Genomic DNA, 15,967 nt, shown 5'->3' on the forward strand with positions numbered 1-15,967 from the left:
TCACATGATTTGTTTAAAGTAGTACAATTGAAGTAGGGTGTTTCACATGATTTTTGTACAGTAGTACATGTTAAGTAGGGTGTTACACCATGATTTGCTTAAACAGGATCTATAGGGACCTTGAAAAGCCTTGATAAATGAATTTGTCCCTCAAGGCCTTGAAAACACCTTGAAAATTCAGTATTTTGTCTGGGTACCTTGAAAAGCCTTGATTTTCATGAAACCAAAAGGAATTCATAAATAGTTTTTGTTTTACAGCATTAAATAAAAGAAAAGGAAAGAAAAAGAAAAGAAAAAAAAACAATCTCTCGCAAAGTTTGTGTGGGAATGGAATGATTTGTTTAAAACAGTCCATATGAAGTACAGTGTACACCATGATTTGTATAAAGTAGTACATGTGAATCAAGGTGTTAACACCATGATTTGTTTAAAGTAGAACATGTGAAGTACAGTGTACACCATGACTAGTATAAAGTAGTCCATATGAAGTATGGTGTTACACCATGATTTGTTTAAAGTAGTATGTGTGAAAAAGGGTGTTACACCATGACTAGTATAAAGTAGTCCATGTGAAGTAGGGTGTTACACCATGATTTGTTTAAAGTAGTATGTGTGAAAAAGAGTGTTACACAGTGACTAGTATAAAGTAGTCCATGTGAAGTATGGTGTTACACCATGATTTGTTTAAAGTAGTATGTGTGAAAAAGAGTGTTACACAGTGACTAGTATAAAGTAGTCCATGTAAAGTAGGGTGTTAACGCATGATTTGTATAAAGTAGTACATGTGAAGTAGGTTGTTAAACCATGATTTTTATAAAGTAAAACTGGTCCCCATCATAAACAGCTCCCCTGACCTTCAGCCACCCACTATTTATGGCCAGAATCCCTTGATACCAATGAGTTTATGTTCATAAATACCCCGCAAGAAAGTCCACCCTTTAACATGACCAGCAGGCAACATATTACTCTAAAAATGTAAAATTTACCCCTCACAAGCAGCCATTTTTTATTTTAATATGTGTCCAGAACCAGTATTTAAATACAGTAAGGTAAGTAATCTGATTATCTTCCCTGATGTCTGTTACCGGATGTCAGGTTTTGTTACTGAAAGAAGTGTTGGCTAAAGTACATGTACCACTAAGGTTACTATTATATCATTAATGCCAGTGTTTGTAGGAAATAGCGTCAGCAATGGCTTCACACCGCATGATTTTTTTTATATAAAATTGACGATTATGATTGAACGTAAATGTTAAGATTATAACATGGTCAGATAGAAATGGGATCAGCAATGTTTCAATATAGCTTTGGGCTTAATTGACGATTATGGCCAGACATAATTGTCAAGATCATAACATGGTCAGTTAAGCTAAATATTGAGTTTGTGGTTTAACACACACAGCAATTAACCTTGAACAAAACAGGGTACCCGACAAAGACCAAAAAAGCAAGTGACAGTAAATGTATCACTGCCTTTAGAACAAGGCTTTTCATTTACAAAAGTTTTGTCTGCAAAATTAAATTGCTGTACTGTACAATTAGCAACATAGGAATAAATAATTGGAAAACTTTAACGTGTCATCACACAAGTGAAGAAATAATACTTTAGAAGAAAAAGTATAAGGTATTTGACTTGACAATAATGGGGAGAGTTCACTAGCTGAAAAAATTTGTTGGATGACTTAGATAAACAAGATCATCCTAAAAGATAAGGAGACTTTTCTGTAGAAGTGGGAAAATGGAGTAAATTGAAAGAGAATTATTTTATATATGAAACTATGTACCGAGATTTAAATAACGTTTATGAATGGTTTTGTATTATGCATGCCAATGACACACCTCACATTTCATGTTTTAGAATAAGAACTATTAAGTTATGTTACCTTGAAATAACACTATTTTTAAGATAAGAAGAACATTTTAAAAATTAATGCTACTTTTAAATGAAGATATTAACTGCTTTAAGTTACAAGTAGCTTTCGTACTATATACACATACATATACATACTCATCTCACAAATGTAGCCCCCCTCTGGAAAGGCCACCCATCTTATAAGGTCACTTTCCCAGTGCAGAAGGGGTGTTCATATAAGGGGGGGGGGACCACTGTACATGTGAAGTATGGTGTTACACCATGATTTGTTTAAAGTTGTACATATGAAGTATGGGTTTACACCATGATTTGTTTAAAGTTGTACATGTGAAGTAGTGTGTTACACCATGACTTACATAACATAGTAAATTATGAAATAGGATGTTACGCTATATTTAAAATTTAGAAATAGTACACCTGCCATACAGCTGTCAGTCTTATAGCAACAATAAACACAGTGTTTTCCATAAATCAGACTGTTTCCTTCAGATTTCACCTGAAACAATTTGTGTGCACGTATAACTACTTGTTCTCCACAGACCCTCATCATGTTAATTTTAAACGAACAATATAAGAATTATATAAGCAGTCATTGCTGAACTAAGCACCATAAGAATCGACAAGTAGCATGAGTATAATATGGTGAACACTCTAGTCTTGTATGGTGAACACTCTTTACCTAAAGATCAGTGTGTAGATTCATGAACATCCCACAGGCGAGCTAGGTTGAAGATTTTTATGAAGGTTTTTTTTTTTTTTGTTTGGCAAAGTTTGTTTCCTTCTTTAAGACTGATCTAGGTGTTGATTCACATGTGAAGTTTTGTTTAGTTGACTCAGTTGCCATCCTTCATAGCTGTAATGTTGTCAGACAGTGCACATGTACTTTTCAAAAGGTGACCAAGCTGTACTAATGTACTGGTGTCATGTGTTGGGAGTGTAGATCAGTGACATGTTTGCATTATACTTGCATGGTTTGTTATGCTCAGGTCAGTATGGAAAAGTTGCACTCAACATCAGTGGGATATCTTTGGTATGCAGAAAGGCAGTTTTCAGTCCATCATAACCCAATAAGTGTAACACCTTGTAGTACAAGGCTAGATAACAGTTGTAACCCTTAAATTTAGCAAAGTGTGTAAATTGGTGGTGGTTTCACTTGCATGAGTGGAAAGTGGTCAGTTCACTAAGTGTGAACATCATGGATTCTCATATGATCTCAGGTGATTGATGGATGGAATATTGAAAGAATAAATCAGATTGAAAGAGAAGGATATTTGTTGTTGGAAAATCTAATTTTGAATTTCATTACACCCTATATACATTCGTTTACAAACCCACTGACGAAAGAAACTATATAGTTTGACAGTCTTGACTAGTACCTCTGTTTGTGTCATATTCAGATATTCTTACATAATCCAGTTACTTGCATCTTGTATATTTTTAAGCACTTGTTGTTGTGGCTTGGCCTGTTTTCTAGTACACTAAAACATGTCTTGCTGGAGACATGCATATCAATGACACATGGTTATACATAAGACACCATATACAGATCCCTTGATTTCACTTTAAATACAAAACTTCTTAGTTAGCACCACATGCCCATGGGGCCTTGTAGACATGTTTCTTTGTGCCAGAGTTTCACGTTCTACTTGCTGTTGCCTTTGTAGACATTTTTCATAGTGCCAGGACCGCTCCGGTGGCCTAGTGGTTAGAGTGTCTGCCTCGGAAGTGTAAGGTCGTCGGTTCGAACCCCAGCTGAGTCATACCAAAGACTTACAAAAATGGTACTAACAGCTGCCTTGCTAGGAACTCAGCATTAAGAGGTTAGTGTTAGGACTGGTCGGCCTGGAGTCAGGATAATGTGACTGGGTTGGACATGATGCTACATGTCTGCAGCATGATGCCCCAGTGCTAGACATCACTATAAACTGCCACACTGCAGATATCGTAGCGATATGACTGAATTTTTTTAAAGCTACATTAAAAGTCCTAATTACGCACACTCATGCCAGACTCTCACATTCAACCCGATGGGGCCTTTCTAGACATGTTTCTTTGTGGCAGAATCTCACATTCAACCTGATAGGGCCTTGTCTCATATTTAACATGATAGGGCCTTGTCTCACATTCAACCTGATAGAGCCTTGTCTCACATTCAACCTGATAGGGTCTTTGTAGACATGTTTCCTTGAGGCAGAATTTCACATTCTTTTTTATGGCACATTTGTAGACATGTTTCATTGTGCTGTAATTTCATATTTTACTTCAATTGTTGACATGTTTATACTTGACGAGTCTTTGTAGACCTGTATAATTGTGCCAGAATTTCATAATCTACTTGTGTCTTTTGAATTTTCATTTTGTTTTGTAGGAAGTAAATTGCCCGTTGACTTTTACTTAAATTGTTGATTCCTTTTTTGTTACGTATTTTAAGTCCTCACACTGGCAGCTGGGATGGATATTAGACATAATGCTTGCATGTAAATGGTGCAAAATAGTTGTCAATTAAGTAGTTGTGGTGGTGTGATCAGCAACAATGTTATAGTCCTGTATTTAAATTTTGGTAATCATTTATATCCTGTTCTATTCAACTGGATCTTATCTATATACCATGACAGACCAAGATTCAGTTTTGTTACTTCATCTGCAATGTTTATACCATGATCTGCCATGATTCCAGTAATGTCTTATTACAGTATGCCTAAAGTTTGTACATAATATGCCAGAATTCCAGTTTTTTTATTACAGTATGCCTAAAGTTTGTACCTAATATGCTAGAATTCTAGCTGTCTTATTACAGTATGTCTAAAGATTGTACCTAATATGCCAGAACTCCAGTTGTTGCAGTATGCCTAAAGTTTGTACCTAATATGCTAGAATTCCAGCTGTCTTATTACAGTATGTCTAAGGATTGTACCTAATATGCCAGAATTACAGTTGTTGCAGTATGCCTAAAGTTTGTACCTGATATGCCAGGACTTTATAGTGTATTGTTACTTTGTTGCTAAATTTTGTACTGTTGTATACCAAGATTCCAGGTATCATATTGTTATATGTCTCAAGTTTATACTGTGATATAACAGGATTCCGGATATTATATCCAGTTGCAATACTAAATTATAAAGTTTATATTGTGATATGCCAGGATTTGAGGTATCATCAGCAGCTGTAATTTTGGGATTTACTTTTTTCTTCCATTTTGAACAACAGCAGAAGCTTTTCATGAGTAGCTGTAATTTTGTGATGTACTTTTTCTTCCATTTTGAACAACAGCAGAAGCTTCTTGAGTAGCTGTAATTTTGTGATGTACATTTTTCTTCCATTTTGAACAACAGCAGAAGCTTCATGAGTAGCTGTAATTTTGTGATGTACTTTTTTCTTCCATTTTGAACAGCAGAAGCTTTTCATGAGCAGCTGTAATTTTGTGATGTACTTTTTTTCTTCCATTTTGAACAACAGCAGAAGCTTTTCATGAGCAGCTGTAATATTGTGATCTACTTTTTCTTCCATTTTGAACAGCAGCAGAAGCTTCATGAGTAGCTGTATTGTTTTGATGTACTTTTTTCTTCCATTTTGAACAACAGCAGAAGCTTTTCATGAGTAGCTGTAATTTTGTGATGTACTTTTTTCTTCCATTTTGAACAACAGCAGAAGCTTTTCATGAGTAGCTGTAATTTTGTGATGTACTTTTTTCTTCCATTTTGAACAACAGCAGAAGCTTTTCATGAGTAGCTGTAATTTTGTGATGTACTTTTTTCTTCCATTTTGAACAACAGCAGAAGCTCCATGAGCAGCTACTTCAGCAGCTGAATGAACAGCTCCAGATCAATGTTTTACAGCAGTCCCAGCTGATGCAACAGCAGCAGGACAAAAACAAGTCTGGCAGTAGCAAACAGCTGCAACAGCTAGCACTACAGCAGCAACAGCTAATCCAAAACATACAACAAATACAGCTGCAGCAGCGACAGTTTCTTCTAGCCAGCCTTGTTCAGCCATTTGGAGCACCACAAGGTAGGTTTTGTGTGATGCCTAGCTTGATGGTGCAGAGGTGACTCTTAATTCTTTGAGTTGTAAAAACCTGTTTTTTCTTTGTCCAGAACTGAGATTGTTACAAAAATCGAGACTTGGCCTTCAGAATTTGATATATTGTATTCTGGGTAATCAACTGAACATTTTAATTCCCCAAGCAATGGGTTTTTCTAGCCTAGATTGTGAATGCAAGCTATTGGCCTTGTATTATGACATACATTTTTATACACACCAGGAACTGTGAAGTTGATGTTTAATTTTTCCACATTGGCCATGTACAGCCATTTGGAGCACCACAGGCTACTCCTCATAGTTCTTCATAGCACATGAGGCTAAGACAAACACCTGCCAAGTGTTGGCTTTTTTTCTTCTCCTGATTGGAATTAAGACTAAGGCCACTATTTGCTTGGTTCTGCTTCCGGTTTCTATCAGGGTATGTTCTTGCAATGAAAGTCTAGGGCAACAGAAAAAGCAGATTTTTTAAATACAGGTTGGATTTATTGAAGAAAGTTTTTGACTTTGCAAATATGATGTAGTTTTTCATGCATGCAGTTAGTTGATTTGTCTGGTTGAATTAGAAATTAGTGTAAATTGTTAATTACACATCCTAGAATAAATCCTGGATGTCCTTGTTGGTGCTTTTTTCTGTTTCATATTGGTGCCCACCTCGCTACAGCATTTTTTAGTTATCACAATTTACTTTATGTTGCAATTAATCAAATTTGCATTTTCAAATGCAGTTGTTTCATGCATAATGTAAATTATAATGTTTCTGAATTGCTTATGTCAGTATGAAATTGTCACGCTTCCAAGTTGCTCATGCCAGTCTTAAAATTGTTCTGTCATCTCAAGATTTTTGTGTCGTCTCAAATTTGAAACTTGTGACGAGGTGGCATCAACATTTCTTATTGCTTGAAATGAATAATTTCTTTTTATTTATTGTATTTATTACTTAATGAGATAGAAGTCTTACCAGGAAATGTAAACTTGTTTGAGTTTTGTTAGCAGGGCAGATAAAACATTATGGAAAACAATGTTATAGTTATGCGTTGGATCGTTTACAGCTTTATCATTTTTAGTTTGCAGCTGGTTCATCCACTGTCTTCCAAATAATAATTATTTATTCCATACTTACATGTAAAATGTGGAAATATTTTGCTGAAACAATTTTCATATTTTATTAACTCCTGTGTTTTTACATGTGAAAAATATATCCTTATATTTACTGTCATGCCATACAATACTTCTGTGCCTGCAGCAACAAAAAGGAGTACCTTGTGAGCTTGAACAAATAATTAGCAACTGTCTTACACAGTCATGAAGACTAATCTTTGATGATGAAATTTGACCAAAAGCATTTCGTGTATCTCTGAAGTTAATTCCCCTTTCCTTCCTTGACAACAACGATAAACACTGTGATGCATTGCTAAATAGGACATGCTTTGTGTTCAGATAGGTTCAAGCAGTTAACAAAATGTAAAAAATGTAATTATTATAACAGGTCAGACCAGTCCTACTGCTTTCTTAAGTTGCATATATTTATATGATCAGCCTATGAAAGTGATGTGAATTTACCAAAAGAGGAGGTAAGGGGGCTGTGAGGAAGAGTGTGAGTTTAATCGTATAAACTTCGATTCTGGAGTTTGGTATCTAATAAAAAGACCATTTTCTTTTTCTTCATAAATACTGTGTATTTTGTTGTACCTAAAATTATAAATTTTAACTTGTGCCTTTGTCACACATTAAAATGTCATGTTTTTTGTACCACATAATGAAATTTATCTGATATTAATGTAGGAAATACAAATATCCTCTATGATTATGTTACACAGTATATGTCATTTATTACATAGTTGATGTGGCTTTAATGACATATTGGATTCTTGGTAACACAAGACATGACCCTGCACACATTTTATTTAAATGAATGTGACCCAGGGATTCAGAAACATAATTTCAGCTCCTGCCCTTGGGCAACCTCTTCATCAAGCAGCTTTATTTTCAGCCCCTTCCCTTAGGCATCCCTTTGTCAAGCATCATTGTTTTCAGTCACTGCCCATGGACATCCTCTTCATCAGGCATCATTGTTTTCAGACCCTTCCCTTAGGCATCCCTTTGTCAAGCATCATTGTTTTCAGTCACTGCCTCTAGGCATCCTCTTCATAAGGCATCATTGTTTTCAGCCCCTTCCCTTAGACATCCCTTTGTCAATCATCATTGTTTTCAGTCACTGCCCCTAGGCATCCTCTTCATCAGGCATCATTGTTTTCAGACCCTTCCCTTAGACATCCCTTTGTCAATCATCATTGTTTTCAGTCACTGCCCCTAGGCATCCTCTTCATCAGGCAACATTGTTTTCAGACCCTTCCCTTAGGCATCCCTTTGTCAAGCATCATTGTTTTCAGTCACTGCCCCTAGGCATCCTCTTCATCAGGCATCATTGTTTTCAGCCCCTTCCCTTAGGCATCCCTTTGTCAAGCAACATTGTTTTCAGTCACTGCCCCTAGGCATCCTCTTCATCAGGCATCATTGTTTTCAGCCCCTTTCCTTAGGCATCCCTTTGTCAAGCAACATTGTTTTCAGTCACTGCCCCTAGGCATCCTCTTCATCAGGCATCAATGTTTTCAGCCCCTTTCCTTAGGCATCCCTTTGTCAAGCAACATTGTTTTCAGTCACTGCCCCTAGGCATCCTCTTCATCAGGCATCATTGTTTTCAGCCCCTTTCCTTAGGCATCCCTTTGTCAAACATCATTGTTTTCAGTCACTGCCCCTAGGCATCCTCTTCATCAGGCATCATTGTTTTCAGCCCCTTTCCTTAGGCATCCCTTTGTCAAACATCATTGTTTTCAGTCACTGCCCCTAGGCATCCTCTTCATTAGGCATCATTGTTTTCAGCCCCTTCCCTTAGGCATCCCTTTTGTCAAAAAGCATCATTGTTTTCAGTCATTGCCCTTGGGCATCCCCTTTGTCAAAAAGCATCATAGATTTCAGTCACTGCCCTTGGGCAATCCCATCATCAAGCATCATCGTTTTTAGTCACTGCCCTCAGGCATCCCCTTCATCAAGCATCATTGTTTTTAGTCACTGCCCATGGGCATCCCCTTCATCAAGAATCATTGTCTTCAGTCACTGTCATTGATCATCCCCATTTTCAAGCATCATTGTTTTCAGTCACTGCTATTGGGCATCCCCTTTTTCAAGAAGCTTTATTTGAAATGGTTATTAACCTGTTTTGAAACATAATTTTTCAATGTATTTTTTGTTTATTAATATTTTTTACAATGAATAAAATGGATACTGAATAAGAAATTTGACTGTATTGTTAATCAGCGAAGCTTGGACCTTTGAATCTTTTCATAGTAAGATGTTGATTGGTTTGAGATTACACTGGGTGCTGTTGGATACCTAATTTTATTCGATGGCATGCATGCACAATCAGCATGCTGAATAGCCAGTATCCAGTATCTGTGCAAAGTAAGCTTTCTGACATGGTAGTATCCAGTTGGAGGTTATCTGTGCAGTTTGCTGACATGGTAGTATCCAGTTGGAGGTTATCTGTGCAGTTTGCTGACATGGTAGTATCCAGTTGGAGGTTATCTGTGCAGTTTGCTGACATGGTAGTATCCAGTTGGAGGTTATCTGTGCAGTTTGCTGACATGGTAGTATCCAGTTGGAGGTTATCTGTGCAAGCAAGTACCCTCTTCATTATGCAGAAGTTGATCATCAGTTCAGGTAGAGACATCTGAGAATTGGAGTGAAGTTACATTTAAAATATTTTTATTTCTTTGGTAGTTAATTGATGTGAAAGAACAGGCGTAACAATGAACTAATAAAGTTGTTGTGTAACCTTATTGATCTTATTTATTTATGGTTTGATAGCTGTCAAGATAACCTGTTTTCTGACATAAAGTACACAAGTGCAAATGCCAAATCTTACTGCCATTGCCAGTATTAAATGGAACCATCCAACACTTTTAATGCCAAATCTTACTGCCATTGCCAGTATTAAATGGAACCATCCAACACTTTTAATGCCAAATCTTACTGCCATTGCCAGTATTAAATGGAACCATCCAACACTTTTAATGCCAAATCTTACTGCCATTGCCAGTATTAAATGGAACCATCCAACACTTTTAAATGTTGGTGCATGACATGTATACAGTTTTAAATAGTGATTTGCAGTTAATCAAATTACCTGTCATGGTATCTTGCAATTATGATTACCAGAAGGCTTTGCAGACTACACTTTGAGATCTGGGTCCATGTTGCTCACAGTTGGATGTTTGTTATTCACTGGTATGAATGGTAACGTTGTGATTTTCATGATGCAGGGGGTCAATAATACATGTAGTTACAGACTACCAAGAAAAGTGTAGAAATGTCATACATATTTAGTACAGCCTTGAAAGATCCAAGAAACTTTTTCATGCTGCATAATTTCATCATGAAAATTTCAAGAAGGTCACAGTAACAGGAAGTCCCACAGAGTACCACATAGTCATCAGTAAAGAAGTTAAGCTGTATTATTGTTTTCCAGGTGTTTTTATTTTTAGTCTGCCTTGGTGAAAGCTTAACACAGCAGTCACTCAGTGTGTGTCTGTTTCTTTGCATCTACATCCATTCACTGTCGAGAGCAACCTCAATGTTCAGCTGTGTTATTGTTTTCCATGTGGGTCTTTTAGCCTGCCTTGGTGCATATCTATCCAGTTGTCTGCACATACATCCATCCACTCAGTAGATTAACCTCACTGTTATTTTGTTTTCTCCAGGTCTTTTCTAGCTTAATAAATGCTTTTTTTTTATCAAAGCTTGAAATCTTCCATGTTGAAAGTAATACACTCCATAGAAATTGATGAATGAAACACATCTACATTTTGTTCTGTATATGTAAGTTGTTGACTTTGGTCCATGATTATATTGTATATTTAATTTGTGTTGTGTGAGTGACCTTTGTCCATAATTGAGGGTAAGAGTTTTGGCCTACATGCCTAATGTCATGTAGGGTAAACTTGTTCACTAGGCTCAAGTTCATGAATCTGAACACATAATTTTCTAGAAACAGTTTTTTCTTACAGTTTAATGGAAATTTCCATCAAGATGTCCCTCATCCTGGTCATCAGATTGTGTCATAGGTTTTTATATTAAGGTTGATTATATTAAAATAATGCGTTCCACAGGTCAACATCAGTCCTAGAGGAATCAGTTTTAGTTGTGTTCAATTTTTAATTTGAGAGGATTTGTTTATTTAAATTATGCACTGGAATTACAAAGTGCCCATTGATTTAGGACTGTTACTTAGTTGTATTGCATAGTCATTTTGTATACATAGTTCCATAAGACCGTGCCAAAGTGTACTTCGGATAATGTTTAACACATGAAAAGTCTTGGCATGTGTTGTGTTGCATAAGTACATCAGATGCTTCTGACATAATTTGTGATTACCTGTTCTTGAAGAAATGTTAAATTGGAAAAAACATGAAATGCTTTTGGCTCAATTCATGATCATATGTCCATTAAAAAGAAATTTAAATTTGAAAAATGTCAAATGCTGTTGGCACAATTTATGATTACCTGTCCATGAAGTAATGTTAGATTAGAAAAACATCAAAGCTTTTGGCACTATTCATGATTACCTGCATATGAAGGAGTGTTAAATTGGTAACATTTAAAAGATGATGACATTTACATGGTCAGAAGTTGTTAAGCAAAATTTGACAAACACATAAAAAGTATTATATTTTTTTAATAGTTTATTTCCACTAAGGTCTGTGAATTCATTTATTTTCATATGTATAGATTTTCATTGCAATGCTTAAAAATTTAGTTTTCATTGGCACCTAAATTCATAGATTTTATATTTCTTATTGTTCTCCACAAACATCATGGTTCATTGGGTCTCTAAATTAGTACCATAGTTCATTGGGTCTCTAAATTAGTACCATGGTTCATTGGGTCTCTAAATTAGTACCATGGTTCATTGTGTCTCTAAATCAGTATCATGGTTCTTTGGGTCTCTAAATTAGTACCATGGTTCATTGGGTCTCTAAATTAGTACCATGGTTCATTGGGTCTGTAAATTAGTATCATGGTTCATAGGGTCTGTAAATTAGTACCATGGTTCATTAAGTCTCTAAATTAGTACCATGGTTCATTGGGTCTCTAAATTAGTATCATGGTTCATTGGGTCTCTAAATTAGTATCATGGTTCTTTGGGTCTGTAAATTAGTATCATGGTTCATTGGGTCTGTAAATTAGTACCATGGTTTATTGGGTCTGTAAATTAGTATCATGGTTCATTGAGTCTGTAAATTAGTACCTTGGTTTATTGGGTCTGTAAATTAGTATCATGGTTCTTTGGGCCTCTAAATTAGTATCATGGTTCTTTGGGTCTCAAAGTTAGAGTCATGGTTCATTGGGTCTCTAAATCAGCATCATGGTTCATTGGGTCTCTAAATTAGTTTTTTTGCATCATAGCTCATTGGTTCTCAAAATTAGGATCATCATTCATATTGTCACTAAATTAGGGGTTTATAATCCTGGGTCATTAGGTCACTAAGTTAGGGGTATGGGATCATTGGGTCTCAGAAATTAGGACCAATTCATTGGGTCTCAAGATTAGTAGATTTGGGATCACAGTTGATTAGGTCACTAATTAGAGGTTTAGGATCATGATTCATTGGGTCATTGAGTTAGGGTTTTAGGATTATTGGGTCTCAAAAATTAGGATCATGGTTCATTGGGTTGCAAAATTAGTAGATTGGGTTCATGGTTCATTGGGTTTCTAATTTAGGGGTTTTGAACAATCACAAAATCAGTACAGATTTGTATGCCACAAAAATAGGAAATGTATAGTACATGAAAACAAAACACATTCATTGTGTGGACTCTTCTTATACCCAGACTGTCCCTGTTTCTTACTGCCAACCCTAGTACATTTTCCTCCCATGGTAAAAACAAGAACATTAAATATACATGATGTTAAAAAAGGGATCTGCTTACCATAATTTTAAAACCAGTGCAGTAGGAAAACATTTTGTGTGCGTGGTTTTTTTTTTTGGGGGGGGGGTCCTTTGTTGTTTCTCAGAAGATTGTATCCTGGTGTAGTCTTAGGCAATACAAATTCAATATTACCATTTACAAATGGCAGACAGTAATGGGACAAGTAAGAAATTGGACATGACTAAGCATTTTAGAAAGGAAAGTGACCTTTCCTGGACAATAATGATAGAGACCTGATAGAGAAATTTTTGACACTTAGGGATTTTAAAATTTGCTTTTATGTTTGTAAAAGTCATATCAGGTATAAACTCTGAAGATGATATACTGTCACCTGATTTAACAGAAACATCATCCGTTGCTTGCCATAATCACGCCAGAAATTAAAAATCTTGATTTGGGCAAAGCTAATTTGTTCAACCTGACTTTAATTTTTGTTACCCTTTTTACCTTTTGAGAAGACACTGAAACTAAGACATTTACCCAGTAATCACACTGTTTGCATTCACCCAGGAATCACACTGTTGGCATTCACACAGTAGTTACACTTACCATTCATCCAAGATTCACACTGTTGACATTCACACAGTAATCACATGGTTGGCATTTACATAGTATTCACAGTGTTGGCATTCATCCAGTAATGACACTGTTGGCATTCAAACAGTGTTCTTCACACTGTTGGCATTCACCTATATTCACACAGTTGGCATTTACAGAGTAATCACACTGTTGGCATTTACCCAGTATTCATACTGTTGGTTCACCTTTACGAACCATTGCCATCTCACCTATATCTGCGTGGATTCAAGTCTTGAGAACAGGCAATGTAGGTATTTGAGAAAGCTTGCCACTAGCTTCTCGTGGGTTGTTGATTCTTTCTGGAGTTTTTCTGGGTTCTTCCTCCACCATATACTGGCTGCTATGTATAGCCTATCTTGTGCTGAAAAATGGCATTAAATCCTACAACAACAACAACATTAATGCACTGTAGGCATTCACCCAGTAATCACACTGTTGGCATTCACATGGTATTTGCTCTGTTGGCATTTACTTGGTATTCACACTTTTGGCATTTACCTGGTATTCACACTTTTGGCATTTACCAGATATTCATGCTGTTGGCATTCACCTAGTATTCACATTGTTGGCATTCTCCCAGTATTCACTCTGTTGGCATTCACCTAGTATTCACACTGTTGATATTCACCCAGTAATTGCACTGTTGGCATTCACAAAGTAATCACACTGTTGGTATTTACCCAGTAGTGAAACTGTTGACATTTACACAATAATCACACTGTTAGCATTTACCCAGTATTCACATTGTTGGCATTCACCCAGTATTCACTCTGTAGACATTTACCCATTATCCACCCTTGGCTTTTACCTGGTGTACACACTGTTGGCATTTCATTGCAGAAGTGGTATACAGTTAACCCAGTCAATTTTGTTGCTCCTGTTGCTGGATTTAAGAATGACACTTTTGTATTCCCAAAGGCAAAAAATATGTTTCCTATTGTGCTGGTTTTATAATTATGGTATAAAGGGTATTTTTAATTTTAAAAAAATAATATTTATTTTGATTTTTTTGTGAGGGACAGTAAGGTGACCAGAAATACATTTTTTATGCCTACTGTAGCAGAGAGCCATGGTGGTTTTGATATTGTATTTGTGACCCAAAGGGTTTCATTCCTACCATAGAAATAGGCTGACCAGGATATTTGTTTTGGACAAGGGACTTTATATTACCTTAGTATTATATAAATTGAAAATGTTTTGCTATGGTGTAAAATGCCATTTTGTTATTCTTTATGTTAAAAATAATTTGAGATTGTTTTGTAGTAAGTTTCTCAGATCATGTTATCATTTCTAAGCAGTAGCAATTGCTATTTAGATTAAAATGCCTTGTGCTCCCATATTTTGTTCTTAAACTGCTATGTATGGGGGGTGGGGGTGGAAATCTCATCAAACTGCCATGTAAGGGAGAGGGCTCTTTAAGCCAAGTGCTCTTTTGTACTTTACTGGCACAACACTGTTGAAATGAAACAAAATGAAAATCTGACATAAAAATCAAATTGTGGATTCAGGACTTTATCTGATCTTTGCTTGTTCTACAAAGAACCCAATAAAGACATGCGACCCCAAAAAATCAATAAAAACAACAGAGACATCAGGTATTGATTTGTTATTTGCAATATTTCTCCTGCAGGCATGAATGTAAATAACCACATTAGTTTATTAATCTGATATTGGCAAACTGCTTGATTCCAAGAAGAAAATGTAAATAGAAATGTTGATATATCCAATCCTCAAGTAAGTTAATTTAAGCCAAAAGATTGGTGTCACTCAGCAGTTTGACCCCAATAATCATTTATGGGTGTTCAGCTCCATGCTCCCAACTCCATCCATTCCAGTATTGAGTAGGTTTATTTACAGATCCTGTAACATATGGTTTGGTCCATATTGTTATTTTATGCCTGCTGTGTGGTGGAGTATATTCTATTACTATTTTGTGTTTTTATTTACTACCAATTTTCTTTCCTCACAGTAACTAGAGTTATCCTTTATCTGCAGGCTACATTTTGCAGATGGCTTGCATTTGGGGTAATGGAAAACCATACCGATTTCAGGGTAAAAAAAAGTTTAAAGGTCACTGTCACTGCGATACAAAATGTGGTTTCTAAGCGATACAAAATGTGGTTTCTAAGCGATACAAAATGTGGTTTCTGAGCAGTAACTCAAGTTCTTCATATCTACAATTAACAATCTTTGCGGATGACCTGCCTATGCAAAAATTCTAACAATCTAACAGTGAAAAGATAAAAGGTCAAGGGTTACATGATTAAATGAAAATGGGTTTCATCACAATAGTGTTAGTTCTGCATGACATACCTAGACAAAATTTTGGATGGCTTGCTTTTGGTATGGAAGAAATATATCAATTTCAGGGTCTAATGGTCCGAAGTCAAGCTTACTGACTGAAAAAAGAAAAATGGTTTCCACACAATCAAAGTAGTTTTTCATCACGAACCAAACTTTAAGGATGTTGTGCCCTTAGAGCAAAGA

At 36.0% G+C, this 15,967-nt stretch overlaps 1 protein-coding gene across 4 annotated transcripts in view; it reads left to right on the forward strand.

Moving 5' to 3' along the window:
- The window catches only part of LOC149788551 (forkhead box protein P1-like), a 143,103-nt gene that overhangs the window by 52,258 nt on the left and 74,878 nt on the right, over positions 1-15,967 (forward strand). For all 4 annotated transcript variants that reach the window (XM_089974580.1, XM_089974581.1, XM_089974578.1 and 1 more), the window contains one exon: positions 5,647-5,881. In XM_089974580.1, the coding sequence (XP_089830706.1) occupies positions 5,647-5,881 (235 nt within the window). The remainder of the gene's footprint in view (positions 1-5,646; positions 5,882-15,967) is intronic.

The sequence above is a fragment of the Sinohyriopsis cumingii genome, chromosome 11, assembly GCF_028554795.1.
Source record: "Sinohyriopsis cumingii isolate HCF-2022 chromosome 11, ASM2855479v2, whole genome shotgun sequence".
NCBI classification, from domain to species: domain Eukaryota; kingdom Metazoa; phylum Mollusca; class Bivalvia; order Unionida; family Unionidae; genus Sinohyriopsis; species Sinohyriopsis cumingii.